Source organism: Serinus canaria, chromosome 8 (assembly GCF_022539315.1).
Source record: "Serinus canaria isolate serCan28SL12 chromosome 8, serCan2020, whole genome shotgun sequence".
Classification (NCBI taxonomy): domain Eukaryota; kingdom Metazoa; phylum Chordata; class Aves; order Passeriformes; family Fringillidae; genus Serinus; species Serinus canaria.
Window position 1 is genome coordinate 24,012,736 of NC_066322.1, and position 16,200 is coordinate 24,028,935.

Consider the following 16,200-nt stretch of genomic DNA (forward strand, 5'->3'; position numbering starts at 1 on the left):
GTCTTGTTTCTTTTTAGAGGGCCCAACAGTGACTGTAGTTCAGAGTGAAATTCTGGTTGGTCTTGGAGACACGACTGTTATGGAGTGTAAAACAACTGGAATCCCACCCCCTCAAGTGAAATGGTTTAAAGGTGTGCTCATTGCTTGGTGATTGAGTCATTTATTTAGCAGCAATATTTTGAATAATGATCAGGAAGTTACTTCATTTCTCTCAAAAGCATTATGTTGTATTCAACCAGTGACAGACCTGTGAAATCTTCTCTAAATCTAGAAGAAATTGCATTGACCTCTAGGGCATAAAGTCCTGCTTCTATTTGAATATGGTTAATTAGCACACTGTAGCACAAGTAGTAAAAATGGTAAAACAAAGCTGCGCCTCCTGCCTGCTTACATAAGGTTCATTCTTTCAGAAAATGTTCAGCTTTACACTACAAAAATCACAAAACATTTTTCTGTAGCCTTCAGTGGTCTGTTTTCATGTAATCTCCAATTACGAAAGGAGAAATACAGCCTGACACACTGTCCTAATGCTGATCTCTGCCCAGAGATACTTGGGTTTGTCTTTGCCTTGTGGAGCCAATAAATAAAAAAAGATGTATTTAATGTATTAATGAACTTTTCCTCTCAGTTGAGTGGGAGTCAGAGTACTCATCTGCTGAGTTCATACAGCTGTGTTGTGAACTAACTCAAACTTGGACACTGTTTTGTGGGGATAATTTTGATAAGTATAGGTATATATTTGATATAAACAGTTATATTGTCTTTTTTCTATCTGGTCTTAGGTGACTTAGAGTTGAGGGCATCAGCATTTCTCTTTATTGATATTCACCGGGGTCTTCTGAAGATCCAGGAAACACAAGACCTGGATGCTGGTGACTACACCTGTGTGGCCACCAATGAGGCAGGGAGAGCTGTTGGCCAGATAACTCTGGATGTTGGCTGTAAGTAGTTAAAACCTGCATGGGGCATGCTCAGATTTCTGAGTTGCTGTACTGGTCATGGAGTGGTGTCTTGGCTCCCTGAACCTTTCTAACAGATCTGTGTGTGTGTGCTGGGAACACCTTTTGGTGGTGTTGGTTAAGCAGTTTCCTTGTCCCATTTGGACTCCAGCTTGGAATCACTGAATGGTTTGGGTTGGAAGGGACCTTAAAGCCCATCTGTTTCCAGCCCAGTCTTACTTCTTTTGCAAAGTATGAAAGTTATAGGGAGGAAGAGAGGCACAGGATGAGGAAGCTGTTAAAACCTCAACCAAACAAAATTCTCAAGCAGAGAATTAATTACAGAAACTTGAGTTACTATGTGAGGTTATTGTAATTTAGCCCTTCCTCTCCTCCTTTCCTAATTCTTTCCATCTGCCTGTGACCTGACGCATTCATTCTGTTAAATGTTCCTGTCAGGCACATCTGCTTTCTGAACGCATGGCACTGCTTGCAGAAGACAAGAAGACAGGAATTTAGCGATGCCGATATTTAAAGTGTTTCTAGAGTTGGGAATGTTAGAAGAAAACCTATGCACAGTGGGACATAAATTGAGGTCATAAGTGATGTTAGAGAATGGGATTGCTGTGTTACAGTGCTCACTTTCTGTGTGCTTTCTCCCCAGCTCCCCCCGTTTTCACGCAGGAGCCGGGTGATGAATCCGCAGATCTGGGCTCCAATGTGACGCTGCCGTGCTACGTGCAGGGCTACCCTGAGCCCAGGGTCTCGTGGAGGAGGCTGGATGGGGCTCCCCTCTTCTCCCGGCCCTTTGCACTCAGCTCCAGCAGCCAGCTCAGGACAGGCGCGCTGGCCATCCAGAGTAGGTGGACTCAATGTTAAAAGAACAGACTCCATGAGGAACTAAGACATTTGCAAGTGACTCCATCAAGTTAACTATGTAAACAGACTGAATTTTTATCACAGATTACGTTTGTGATCGTGGCATCAGTGCTGTTGACATGCAGTTCCTTTTGCTATGAGTTGTGTTTGGTCATTGGCTTCACTCTTCATGCAAATTGTTGTTAATCTTTGTTGAAATACACATGGGCTATGGTCTCTGATCCTGAGGAGCCACAAATTTTCATTTTTGGTGGGTTTTCTTTTGTCTTGGTAGGGTTTTTTTTTTGACTTTTTTTTTTTTTGTGTGGTTTTGTGGGGTTTTTTGGTTGGTTTTTTGTTTTTTGGTTTTATTTTTGTGTAGAGAATTGGTTCCAAACTCAGTGTTTTAGATCTGTCCTAATTTGGGTAATAATCAAAAACTTTGCAAGTGGCTTTGTGATTTTGATTATTTTGCAGCATTTCAGTCACTCTTATGTTAAGCAATATTATTCTGTTTTCTTAATTAGCTCTTAATTCCTTTCCATATTTTCATTGCTTCTGTACTTGGTGACTGATGGAAAGGAGTGCTCTGTTTCAAACTGAGTGTTTGAAGCTGGGAGAGACAAGGACACGGTGTCCATGTGGAGAGGGAGGGGCAGTATTATTTCAGATACTGCAGTCAGCTCTTTTCTCTCCTTGTAGATCTGTGGGTCAGTGATGAAGGGACTTATGTGTGTGAAGCTGAGAACCAGTTTGGAAGGATTCAGTCCCGGCCAGCCACGGTCACAGTGACAGGACTGGGTAAGAGCAGTGCATTGGAGTGGGAATTGTTGGTGTTTGGGCAGCAGGCAGGATGCCTGGGGATTATGTCCATACATGCTGACCTATCTGTGTGCTGTATTTATGTGTCATCCATACAAACTGAATTAGGAAACATTTACATGGAATATTGTAATTTATTGCAGTGGATTTTTCCTGTTAGAACATTTTTTTGACTGGCTACACTAACTGGAGTTAATTCCACCTGTGCTTTTAGCTTGGGCCTTAGAGGAGTGCTTTATCCTGTGTATTTTTTCTTATTCTGAAGTAAATTTACTGAGGACTGAAAAATCACTGTAATGATGGATGATGGGGTTCCTGCCATTTAATTGATCTCAAAACAAACAAACAAAAAAAGGCAGCAATGAATGTGGTTGTGTCAGTGTTGAGATAGGTGGGGAAGGAGTCTTGGTGATCCAAGAAGACAATAAATGTCTGGCCTTGACCACAGAATCCCACAATGTGGTTTGAGTTGGAAGGGACCTCAAAGCCCATCCAGTGCCACCCCCTGTCATGGGCAGGGACACCTTCCACTCTCCCAGGTTGTTCCAAGTCCCATCCAGCCTGGCCTTGGACACTGCCAGGGATCCAGGGGCAGCCACAGCTTCTCTGGGCACCCTGTGCTAGGGCCTGCCCACCCTCACAGGGAACAGTTCCTTCCCAATATCCCATCTAACCCTACTCTCTTGCAAATATCCATGCTGTTAGAGGCTTGATTGTTATCTCTGACATCTGGCAATAAAAATAAAAAATAATGCAATTGAATGTGTACATTTGCATAAGGCTAAGAACAGAGTCTCTCTGCCATTGAAGAAGCCATTTGTTAGCTTCAGACTTACTGCAAGAGCCAGTAATACTGGTAGGGTTTGATAGGGTTTGATTATTTAATGCCCAGTACTTAATTTAATTTCTCAGCCATGTGCCCAGTCGTGTTTGCTGTTAGCTTTTCACAGAATGTGCAGGTTTTCTGCTGACCTCTCTTCTGATCCTTCACAATTTTGTGCCAAATGGAAATTACAACTTACTTTTTGTCCTCTCCAAACCCTCTACATCTGTTCTTCAGTATTTTGCCCAAGTAAGGAAAAATGGTAAATCAACTTGGTGCCAGGGGAACATGAGTTCACAGGGAAACCCTTGATTGGATCCAGTTTCAGCTGAACAGCATCTTCCATTTGCTTCCATTCCTTAGACTAAGGATCACTGCTGATATATTTCCCCAGCTTCCCGTCTCTCCTGTGCTACCCCCACCCCTACATTTGTTTCTCTTTTTTTTATGTCTTCAATTTAATACTAATTTAATTTAGTATTTTACATGAATGTGTAATAATTCCTAGTAATTTCTTCTTGTTCTTCCTTTTTGTTCAAGTCACTCCTCTGATTGGAGCAAGCCCGGCCACAGCCAATGTCATTGAGGGCCAGCAGCTCACTTTGCCTTGTGTTTTGCTTGCTGGGAACCCCATTCCAGAGAGGAGGTGGATTAAAAACAATGTGGTGGTAAGGACTACTTTGTTTCCTGTGAGATTTATTGGCAGAGGAAAGCTATAACTGACATCTCAAGGCATGATAACAGCTTGGTTTAATTTACAAAAGTTATTGTGATTGCTGCCCGTGCCAGGAAATTTCTGACCCTGATGTACAGATGAGGGAGTAGGAGATGGCAGTGGGGGCTGTGGAGGTCTAGAAAGGAACTTGGAACCAAAGTATTTGTGAGTTCTCCTTTTATCTTCTATTTTGCTTGCTTTCAAAGGAGTTTTATGCATTTTTGTAGCTCGTGAACTTCAACCTTGGACTCTGAATATAGGAATGCTAGTGGAATATACCTACTAGAATGACAAAAGTGGGTTTCTTAAAATAAAGGTACCAGAAAATTTCAGTAGATTTAGCATGTTTTAACATCTTGCCTTTTCCTGTTGCTGGTGGGCTGAATTAAATACCAGTATCCCTGTTCCATATCCTCCTTTCCTGGGGACGCTGTACTCAGAGCATGAATGAGTGTGTTTTCTTTCCCCCTTGGGAACATACCATTGCCAGTTTATACCTCCTGCGGACACGGATGGGTGATCTTTATGGTCCCTTCCCACCCCAACCGCTCAAAGATTCTAGAAAGTTGCTGCAGACACCACACCTGGGCTGGCTGTGTGAATGAAACTTCAGTTCTTTAATACTAAAATTTCTGACTTTACCCTATGAAGCCACTTTTTATCTTTTTCCGAATTTCTCCCTAAAATCCTTTCTGCACAAGTGGAATTAAAACATGATAGCAAAATGCCTAATGTATTGTCACAAAGTAGAGCCTGGTACTACCTGACCCCGTTCAGGTTTCCTGCTCAATTTAGGTGTCTCTGGGAATCACTGGCTTTTCCTTAGGCTGTGCAAAAAGCACAGGCTGTAAAGCACTGTGAGAAATACTGGCAGGATCCTCCTTGTTGAGTTGCTAATTCCTCTCTCTAGTAGTGCTGGTTTCCTGTCATTGTAAACTGCTGGGAAATGCTGTGCTCCAAGGAAAGTGTTGGAGTAAGTTATATTTAGAGAGGAATTCAGCTGCTTCTGAGTGTGACTGGAACAGATTTGCTTTCTAACAACTCTTTATGAGGGAGGGCTGTGCTGCCAAGCTCAGGGTGTTTGATGTTGCTGTAGGATGTATAACTCTTCAAGGGTTACTCCTTGGTGAAAGTTACAATTCTCTTGCACAGTGGTTTGCTTCAGAGCCAATCTATTTGATGGATATGGAAGTTAGAAGCTTTTGGTAACCGTAAAGGAAAATAGTCTGCTTGTGGAAGAAGAACAAGTCATTGCACTTATCAATTACTGGAATAACCAATAAAAATACAGTGAAGTAATTGAGCTAAATTTGGGTTTGCTTCATTAAAAGCGGGAGTGGCAGCACAGGATATGCTGTGGCAGAGTTTCTCTTGCAGTTCTTACACTCACTCCAGCAGTAAATACAAGGTGCTACTGAAACTCTTAAGTAAAATTAGCTTTGTATGAAAGATGGAAAGTAGGAAAAGCTCTAGTAAAATTCTGCAGGATCACATAGTTTTTAACAATGAGACATAGCCAAGCAGAGCCACACTGCATCCCCAAGTGCACATTGTCAGGGAGTATTTCCCAGTGAAAGGTTCCATCTCTCCTTTGGCAGCTGGTTCCCAATCCCTACGTGAGCGTGCGCAGCGACGGCAGCCTGCACCTGGAGCGGGTTCGGCTGCAGGACGGGGGGGATTACACCTGCATGGCCAGCAGCGTGGCGGGCACCAGCAACAGCACCACCACTGTCCACGTCTTCGGTGAGCAACAGGCCTGCCCTTCCAGCCCGGGGCAGGAGGGACAGCACAGCAGCTTTCACTGCTTCGCTGCACTCACAGCTTCCCACGTTTCCTCTTCTGTCATGACGCTGCTTTGTAAAGTAACTCAGGGGAGAATTGGTCCATTGCGCAGGGAGGAGCTGAGTGATCAAGACTCTTTTTCAAGTAACATCAAATAAAACTATTTGGTGTTCACAAAAGATCCTCATTCTGAGGCTGCGCTGTGCTGCTTTAATAAGCAAACAGGTCCAAGTAGTAATTTGTTGGATAACCATGAGAAGTGCTGTCTGAATGTTTCATAACTGGTGTAGGGAAGCACAGCTCATGGGAGAATTACAATGAAAAAAATGAATTATGAGTTTGGTAAAAGTCATAATTTGTTTGTTGTTTTTGGTGTCATCCCCATTCTCCTCCCCCTTATTTTTTCTCATTAATTAAAGCATATTAAAAACTGCACTGAAAGCAAGACAAAGTGTTAGCATTTTGGTAACCCATCTGTATTTCAGCTGAACATATTTGTGTTAACTCTGTGAGGCCACAATCACTTCATGGTTTCTCACATGTTAAATTTTCTCACATATTAAATTAATCATGGGAGATTTATTTTGAGCTTCACTGAAGATGCCGAAACCGCCTTTTATATAAAGAATGACTATAAATTTTTAGTGCAAGCAAGTACTCATAAGATCTTCCATGTCAACACTAGTTTTTTTAAATGTTTCAGAGCTTGAGAACAAAAAGGAATGTTTTTGTATGTGTTTAGAAATACCTAGGTTTTGGTATTGTACCCTTAAATCTTACCTTATTTTTCTGTTAATTCAAAGGCAGCTCAACTGACTGAGGGAATTCAGGTTTTTGTTGTCTTCCTCTTACTGATTTTGAGAAGCAAAGCCTAAGATGTTATCAGAGGATAATGGGACAAAGCCCTGAAGTAATTTCAGTCAGTGAAATACCTGCAGTTAGTTTAAAACTGCATGTACATAATGCAGTGATGAGCCTATGGCTGGCAGGCTCTGTAGTGAACAGGGATTTATTCTGTCCTGAAAAGTTTGAAAGTGGTTCCTTGTTCATGTTATGGTTGGAGAGGAGGCCGAAAGGTCCCAAACACTGCTTGCCTGTAGGAAGTAGTAATTGAATATAAGGATTTTATCATACTAGTTGTTCCATGTTGAAATGTGTTCTGCATGTCTTTAATATTTGCATGTGTTTGTAGTTGTGCCTGTCATTCAGCATGGACAGCAGATATTCAGCACCATCGAAGGAATCCCAGTGACACTGCCCTGCAAAGCAAGTGGAGTTCCCAAGCCATCCATTGTCTGGTCCAAGGTAACCCCTCACCTTTGAGCTGTTCATGCTAAAAAATGGGCTGAACATATGAACTATATTAAAAGAACATGGCCCAAAACTGCACTTGTGAGGGACCTGGAAATCTCTGTTTGTTCAGAGCTGCTTTTGTTTCTTAGAGCAGAGCTTTTGGCTGTGGTCCTGCCACAGCTCAATGTTCCATTCTTTGGCAGGGCTTAGGTTATCGCTGTATCTTTATGGTTTTTTACACTTTAGAAATTGTTCCTCTTCCTGTTGTGAGTTGATAATTTGATTTTAGGCAGCCTGCCACAGACTGAGAGTTCATTTTTTTTGTGGAGCTCTGACTTTTTTCTCTGAGAAAACTATATTTAATGATGGCATTGTGGGGTTAACCCATGACTTTTCAATCACGGCCTTTACAAGATGTGCCCTGAGGAGGACCTCAGCCTTTGAGGGAATTTGTCTTAAAGCCAGTTTTAGGGTTTTTTTCCCTCCTTGAACATGATAATTTCTGGTAGTAACAGTTATTTGGGGTGCTTTACAGCTCCCGTAATAAGATGTGAAGGCATTTTTGGGTCTCAGAAGTTGTACAGATGTAACTGATTGGGACCTTGGGAACAGCTTTGTTTCAGAGGAGGAATAGAACATGGTTAACTCTTGGTTTGGTAGGGAGGAGAACATGGGAGGATTTCTTTTTCTTTATTTTATCTCTTACTCAACTGCAGACAAGGAGGAGGCAGCTGACCAAGAAGAAGTTTGTGCAATGTATACAAGATTCATTTTGTCATAAGAAATTATTGTCATAATTAACTCAGTTGAAATCTTGATTGTTATTCTTGACTATTATTTTTTAAATTTTCTTTTAAGACTTTGGGTCTGTAAAATGTAGTAGGTTCTCTGCATAAGAATCCCTGTGCATTTTTCTTATTACTGCTTAGAAAGTGATACTCAAGGACTGTGAAAAGTTAATTGTAGTTAATTAGTTTGTGTAAGTGGAATTTTAGGGCCAAGTTTCTTAGCTAATATAAGATATTTTGTCCATCTCAACCTCGAAAAAATAAAAGCAGCTTTTATTGAATTAAATAATTGGAATTTGCTTTATTTTGGAAAATCCAGGCACTGTGGGCTTTGATTATTTTTCTTTCCACAGAAAGGAGAGGTGATCCTTCCCAGCAACGTGAGGTTCTCGGCAGGGTCGGATGGAAGCCTGTTTGTGGTGTCTCCAGGGGGAGAAGAGAGCGGGGAATACGTGTGCACTGCCACCAATGCTGCTGGCTATGCCACCAGGAAGGTGCAGCTGACTGTCTATGGTGGGTGTCACCTCAGCTCAGCTGCATTATCCCTGCCACCCATCCAGTGTATTGGGAGAAAGACACACTCAGAGCACGTGGGATGGAAACTCTTCTCTAGTTAGTGCTTTTGGATTCCCAAACCAGGCAGTTCTACACATGGCTGATCACAAAAGGCCTGTGCCTCAGCCATTGTAATTCCCTTAAAGCCTCCTTATCCCTCTTACCTCAAGTTCACAGACCTTGGGCTGAGCATAATTTCAGCTTTATGGAAGTGGATAGGAGGCATCTGTACAGGAGTAGAATTTCCTGCTGGGAGAGGAATGAAGATCCCTTAATCCCACCAATCCCAAGCCTTCCTGTCATCATCAATCCAATGTTATTAAAATTTGGTTCAGGTGTAGGTATGCTTTGCAAGGCTTTTATGGCTCAGAGTTGCTGGGGCTGTTGTGTAACAGTTCAGGGAGTGGTTGCTAACTACCTATGCAATACAGAGCTCAGCACACACAGGAATTACAGCCATTTTTTGTGTCCATCTTTTTTAATAGATAGTCCAGGCTTTCTGGTATTTGTGGTGTTCCATGTGGGCACTGTGCATCAGCATGGCAGTGATTTATCTCTGTTGCAGACAGGTCATTAAAACAGGATTGTAGTGTTTTGTACCTGCTAAAAAAAAAAGAGATGTTGTATGGTGTTACATTTGTACAAATATGTATATTCATTGCAGCTTCTTAACATGTTCCATGTTATAGTGAAACCTAGAGTGTCCAGGCCTGGAGACCAGCAAGAAAATGCACATGATAAACCCATAGAGGTCTCAGTAATTGCAGGGGAAGATGTCACACTTCCATGTGAAGTGAGGAGCTTGCCACCCCCCATAATTACCTGGGCCAAAGAAATGCAGCTCATATCTCCATTCTCTCCAAGGTAACAGTGTTTGATGAAAAACTAAAGAAAACTGAAACTGCCTGTAAACTGTCAGGATTTTGGAAGGGTGTGTGATTTCTGACTGCCACAGGATTGCTCAGAAGGTGTTACAGTGTTGCTTTGTTCTGCCTGACCTGTTGTACTGGGTCTTGAAACTCTCTTAGCCTGCTAAGCCTGTGCATGGTTGCACAGCTCCCATTCCAGCATGTGCTTATATCCAATCTCAGGGGGCCAGGAGGTAAGAGATCCTGGGTATTTGTACTGCAGTGGTGCCCAGAGACCCACATCGTCTGTGCATGATTATAATTGTTTAAAAACTGTGTTTCTTTTCTTATGTACTTCACATTTATGTCAGGGGAGTGCTGTCTGTGATTTACATGAAGCCTGGCCTGCCAGTGGGATACAGATGATGATGATAAATGTTTGGGTGTGCTGACAAGGGCATGTTGTGTGCTGTGTTTTGGATTCAAAAACTCACCAGAGACTTTTGAACGTTAAATATTTGTAAGATGTTGAGCTGACAGCCTTAGAGAGTGAAGAGCTGGGGACTGTGTTGGACAGTGTTGGAGTTCTCCCTTATTATTTACTGTTGCACAGAACAAGAGGGATATGAGCTGGTGGCTATTCCCTGGACACTCCCCATTGGAGTGCCAGGTAGTGTCACCAGCTGTGCTGCTGCTTTCTGCTCCTCAGGGTCCCTCAGAAGGGCCAGACACCAGCTATGGCCATAAAACAGGGAATGGCGAGGCTGGGCACAGGCACACTGTGTGTGCTGGTGTCTCCCAGTGATCCCATGGGTGGAATCAGCCAGTGTCTGAGCGAAGGAGTTGTACTGGAGATCCTCTTTGCCTTGTGGCCAAACCTGCATCTTGGAGACATTCCAGGGAGCCTGTGACAGTCTCAGCAGATCTTTTGCCACCGAGTCTGCTGAAGGAGGCTTGTGTGCAGGGATTTGGCTTGTTGTCAGTAATCCATGAGGGATTTTCTGCTGTGTCCTGTGACCGTGTTGCATGCGCTAACAAATCTGCATTCTTCGTCTCTTACTTGTCCTCGTTTTACCTCAGGAGACACTGATAAATTAGTGTACTTGCTTGTGGCTGTTGTGGTGGGATCCAAGTTGTCCAGAGGAACAGAAGTCCAGCTCAGCCCATTCCATAAAATTGTTTACAGATGTCAGCAAAAGTTACAGATTAGTCCAAACAGAACTGATTGAGACCACCCAAAGATCTTGTTAGAAATGTGAACAGTAAACAAAGGGAGGGGGAAATCAGATATGGAGGAACTTTTATCAGAAAGCAAATGTAATTACTGGACAAAATTAAGGAGGAGAAGTTGCCTCAGAAATTTGTCTTTTGGGCTTGTAAAAAAAGTGCTAAAAAGTTTGGAAAGATACAACAATTCCTCCTCAGCTGACTTGTAGTATCAGACAGATTTTACACTGGAGAAAATACATTTCACTTTCATTCATCTCTCCAGCCTTGCAATCCCCAAATTCACCATTTATGTCCTTGTGATAATGTTGTCCTAATTAGTGCCAAGAAAGGAAAACAGATGATTCACCAGTTCTGGAGTGGCAGGCTTGGATTTCTTCTCATCAATCCTTAGCTGTCATTTTTTCTTTCCTCCTCACTTATTTTCCCTTTCTCTGTTATGTTTGACTCATACAGAAGATTTTGGCTTAGCTGGCCAAAGTAGCTCCTGGTGTTACAGATCTGTGACCAGAACTGTGGGAGAACTTAATTATTTACTGGGGAATAATGGCAATTCCTATAAACACCAGAACTAGCAGTTTTGAATCAAAATCCTGTGTTCCATCTTGAATCAATGTAACATCACTTTTTTGCCAGGATGAAGCAGTAATAAAAGTTTTAACTTTCTGGCCCTGCTGACCTGAGCTGAACAAAAAATTTTAACAAGGGGGCGAAGAGCTCGAGTTTTCTGTCTCTATCACATTTTAATAAGTCCTACAAATAGCTAGAACCAAATTTTGTAATTTGGATCCTAAATTTTAGATATTTGCTGTGTATTCTGAATATAGGGGCTCCATAAAGAGTTAGGAAAAAAAGGAGTAAATATATAAGTCATAGTTGTATAATATGTTCAGTGGTGTTCTTTTAGCTCACAGCAAACATTAGCAGTGTGCAAGGAGAGGTCATTCACCTTTCCACACATGTTTATATGGTTTATCTGCTTCTTCTTTTTCCAGACACACTTTCCTCCCCTCAGGGTCGATGAAGATCAGTGAGACCCAAGTCTCAGACAGTGGAATGTATGTCTGTGTCGCCACAAACATTGCTGGGAACGTGACTCAGTCAGTGAAGCTCAGTGTACATGGTGAGTTGGAGCTCCAGGGTTCATCATCTGCAAGTTTCCACATGGAACTGAGCATCTTTAAGAGGTTTCCAAAGTTTTTTTCCTAATTGACATTAAATCCTCTCAGCTGTTGTTCTTTCAGGTTGTATTATCTTCACATGTGAGTTACTGATTTTGTGGAAAGTAAATATTGTATAAACACCCACAAATACATAGATATGTGTAAAGGTGTCCAGTGGCTCCAGCCAGGACCTGTGTCCCTCTCTCTTTCTTACCTTTATCTCGTATTGCTCCTTTGTATCTCTCCTGCTCTTCCCACACTGGGGCCCAACCACTGTCTCTTAAACACTCACACTATGTCAAGTCTGGAAAAATGTCACTTGTTATTATTTCAGGCATTTTTTAAAAGTCTTTTTATTGCCAATGATAATTAGGAAAAAAAATATTGTGGCAAAAGACTTATGGTGAATTGATATTATTCTGTAGGACCAGCAAAATCACTTCCAGTCGTATTTTATCTCCCTTGTCTGAACTTGTGTTTGGAAACATACAAAGATCAGGGATTAGGGAAAGGAAATTAAAATTTCAAAAGGGAAATGTGATTAACTCTATCATAAAAGCTTTTGAATTGTTTTGTGTTATGAAGACCCAGTGCCCACAGCTCTTCCAGTGTGCTCAGAATATGGCAGTGCTCACGGGAGTCATGCAGTGTGGCTTGTTCAGATAAATTCAGCACCAGGGTATCTCCCATCCTGTTCTGTGCAGAGAACATGCAGTGCTGCTCTTGTAGTCACCTGAGGGCATTTAATTTCAGTAAATAAGAAACATTTTGTAAAATGATAAAAATAGAAATGAATTTCATAGGATCATAAAATGAGTTGAAAGAGACTTTTAAAAGGCCATCCAGTACCACCCCTGCCATGGGCAGAGACACCTCCCACTATCCCAGAGTGCCCCAAGCCCTGTCCAGCCTGGCCTTGGACCCTTCCAGGGATCCAAGGGCAGCCACAGCTTCTCTGAGCATCCTATGCCGATGCCTCGCCACCTTCAGCATAGAAAATTTCTTTCTTATACCTGCTGTGAATCTCCCCTCTCTTAGTTAAAAATAGTTCCCTCTTGTCCTGTCCCTCCTTCCCTTGTCCCCAGTCCCCCTCCAGCTCTCCTGGAGCCCCCTTAGGCGCTGGAACGTGCTGCATGGTCTCCCTGGAACCTTCTCTTCACCAGGCTGAACACCCCCAGCTCTCCCAGCCTGAAGAAAGACCTTGTACATTGTTTCTTTTACGTTTCTGTGGACTAAACTTATCTTCCTCAGTTCCTCCAAGGATCCAGCGTGGGCCTCGAATTCTGAAAGTGCAGGCTGGGCAGCGAGTGGAGCTTCCCTGCAGTGCCCAGGGCGTCCCTGCCCCGTTGGTCTCTTGGTTCCGAGGCACAAGTCCCGTGCCCACAGATGGGGGGAAGTTCCTACAGAGCCCGGATGGAGCTCTGGGCATCAGCAGTGTCCAGCTCCCTGATGCTGGCATCTACACCTGTGTGGCCACCAACAGTGCTGGCAGTGACACGGCAGAGGTCACAGTACAAGTGCAAGGTACTCGTCTGGGGCCACGCTCCTGCCCTGGCCTGGGCTGGCAGGGACTCTCTGCCAGTGGTGTGGGGTTGGGGCCTTGCAGGGCAGGGCTTTCTCTCACCCACTGTTATGTGATGCAAAAGACACATCTGGTTTAGATGTTATGTTCTGATGGTAATTGAGGAGAGTTAGAATGAGCAACTAGTCTTTGGAGAGGTTGCAGAAATGAAAAAAAGAAGTGTGCACACGCTTTCTCTCTCTATGTTTAAATTAAAAAATGATGTTGAAATGGTAAAAGGGTAAGTGGTCAGTGTGCCAATTTAAATACGTAGTGCAGCTCCTCACCTGAGGGCTGACAGATGTCAATGGAGCATGACTGACTTAAGCTAAGCAGGAATTGTTTCTTCCTTGCAAAAGTCTAAAGGCAACATTCTGATCCCTTTGGATTAGAGATGCTGAGAAATGCTTCCTACAGACAACAAAGAACTCTCAGTAACTTTATTTAATTATAAAGAATATGCTTCATATAGTCTCAGTCTGCACAGGAGTTTAAAATGAGACTTGAGAACAAAGGATGGCAGTAGCACTAAAATATGTGATGTGGGAAACAACAGTTAAAGTAATATTTTTCAGATTATGCAGAAACATTGCCTTCAAAATAAATTTAGCAAGATTTAAAGAGAACTATTTTCTGTCAAGCTTGAAAGCCTCTTTGTACTGCTTGCTTCCTAAATATTCCCACTGAAACGGAAACTACTTGTGCAGTAGCCATTCCAGTCAATGTAAAGAGGGTTATAGGAATGTGACCTCATGTGAATGAGAGAGACTTAGTGTTATGTATAGTCAAACTGTATTTTTATATTTGGAGCAGAGATCAAGCAGTTTTTTGGGTCTAATTTTCTTTCAGAGCCTCCCACTATTGAGGACCTGGACCCTCCATTCAACAGCCCTTTCCAAGAAAGAGTGGCCAACCAGTACATTGCATTCCCATGCCCTGCAAAAGGTGAGTGTCTTGGTGACAAAAGGATCTTTATCTGCTGGCCATTGCACATTACAACGCTGCTGTAAAAATGTCCAATCCACACAGTATTTTCCATGTATGTTCTATATGGAAAAATTCAAACTAACAGTGATTTAAATCACCACTGTGTGTGGAAGTCCTGTAGAAAGTCATTGCTAGCCAACAAGGATTTTACAGTGTTTAGGATGAGGATTTTTAATGTTAAAATCATCCTGTAGCAGCTGGAGCTTCCTCTTCGAAGCTCCTGGCCTCCCTGTGTGTTGTTCTTCCAGCAAGCAGCAGGAGTTGTTTGAATCAGTCTTGTTCTGAGCTGAGGGAAGCATTTGTGGCCGTTTCCCCTTGTCCTTGCAGGTATTCCCAAGCCTGCCATCAAGTGGCTGCGGAACGGGCGGGAGCTGAGCGGGGCTGAGCCGGGGCTCTCGGTGCTGGAGGATGGGACCCTGCTGGTCATAGCTGCCCTCACACCCTCAGACAGTGGGGACTATGTCTGCGTGGCAGCCAACGAGGCTGGGAGCACCCAGAGGAGATACAGCCTGAAAGTCCATGGTAAATGATACATACAGCTCTTGGGGAGCTGCCTTGGGAAAGTGTCTTCTGTTTTCTCCTTGTAAATTGCATGGCCCAAATCTGCCCTTATGCTGTTAAATTATAAAATCTGAGTACTTCCTGTTTTTCTGATACTCTTTGTAGGTTTTCTTTTCCCCTGTTTTTTCTGTTCTCTGTAGCTTTATGCACAAACCATCCTTGTTTTGCTCAAGGATCTTACTGATAGAAACTCCAGTTTTACTTGAAAATTTTAATGCGAATAACAAATGAAGCTTTGTACTGTAGAAGTTACAGATTGAGGGCTAGATCTGCATTCCAAATGAGAGAAGAGTTATCAGAGTGAACACAGACTAGGAGGTTTTCTATTTGCTGATATTCTTCATCTTCGAGAATCCTAGTTAGTAAATAGAAACTGTACAAACTACTTTTATTCCAGACTTGTTCACTTACCATGACAGTAAGTTCTAATGCCTGAGAAGGATTATGCAGTTTTGAGAAGATCAGGAATTCCATCTCCTCAGTGGGGTTGGAACTTTCTAATCAACAATTTAGGGCCATTCTCTCTGCAAGCATAGTGGGGCAAATGATAGATGGTGTTCTTGGGCATGACTGGACCAGTGAAGAGGAAGGATGACTCTGGAATAGGCTTCCTTCATATGCTAAACAAATAACACTACATTTCAAGATTAAATTTCAGATTAATTTTAGGATTATTCTCTTAAAATGTTGATGGTGCTTGTGTTAGAGAGAATTTCCCTGGGAGTCTGTTACTGAGCACAAGAAGACTGTTTTTGGCAAAGAGAAGAAAGGATGCAGGGAGATGTGACCAGAGCCTAAAGACAAATGGAAATGTTGGGAAGGGAATGAGAAGGGTTTGAGAAATTTTGATTTGTAGTGGTCCTTGACTGGGATGGAAAGGAGGAAAGGGGAAAGCACTGGAGTACGAAGTCCTAATGTTGAACTTTCTTGCAGTTCCTCCTGAAATCAGAGATCAAGATAAGGTGACAAATACATCTGTGGTTGTTTATCACCCTGTAAGTCTCTTCTGTGAAGTAACTGGTAACCCCTCTCCAGTCATCTCCTGGTATAAGGATGATATCCAGGTATGTTGGATTAATCTCACTGTGGACTTTGGAGGGCTTGGTATGGGACTTCATTCAAAATAAATACAGGTAAATGCCTTTATGTAAATTTAAGTGCTCTAAGAACACCCCCACAAAAAGGCAGCTAAATACAGCTCATCCGTTAATTCTGTAAGTCAAATGTAAACTCTTTATTTTCAATATTCCCTTAGGAGTTGACGTTGGCAATCCCCCAG

General features: G+C 42.6%; 1 protein-coding gene across 1 annotated transcript in view; it reads left to right on the forward strand.

The window, feature by feature from the left end:
• Nucleotides 1-16,200, forward strand: part of HMCN1 (hemicentin 1) — a 165,321-nt gene that overhangs the window by 65,119 nt on the left and 84,002 nt on the right. The window contains 14 exon segments of the mRNA XM_009088425.4: nucleotides 18-131; nucleotides 783-941; nucleotides 1,603-1,797; nucleotides 2,499-2,597; nucleotides 3,982-4,109; nucleotides 5,755-5,899; nucleotides 7,131-7,243; nucleotides 8,373-8,532; nucleotides 9,264-9,438; nucleotides 11,645-11,772; nucleotides 13,064-13,336; nucleotides 14,223-14,318; nucleotides 14,688-14,882; nucleotides 15,855-15,985. Coding sequence (XP_009086673.3) covers nucleotides 18-131; nucleotides 783-941; nucleotides 1,603-1,797; nucleotides 2,499-2,597; nucleotides 3,982-4,109; nucleotides 5,755-5,899; nucleotides 7,131-7,243; nucleotides 8,373-8,532; nucleotides 9,264-9,438; nucleotides 11,645-11,772; nucleotides 13,064-13,336; nucleotides 14,223-14,318; nucleotides 14,688-14,882; nucleotides 15,855-15,985 — 2,111 coding nt within the window.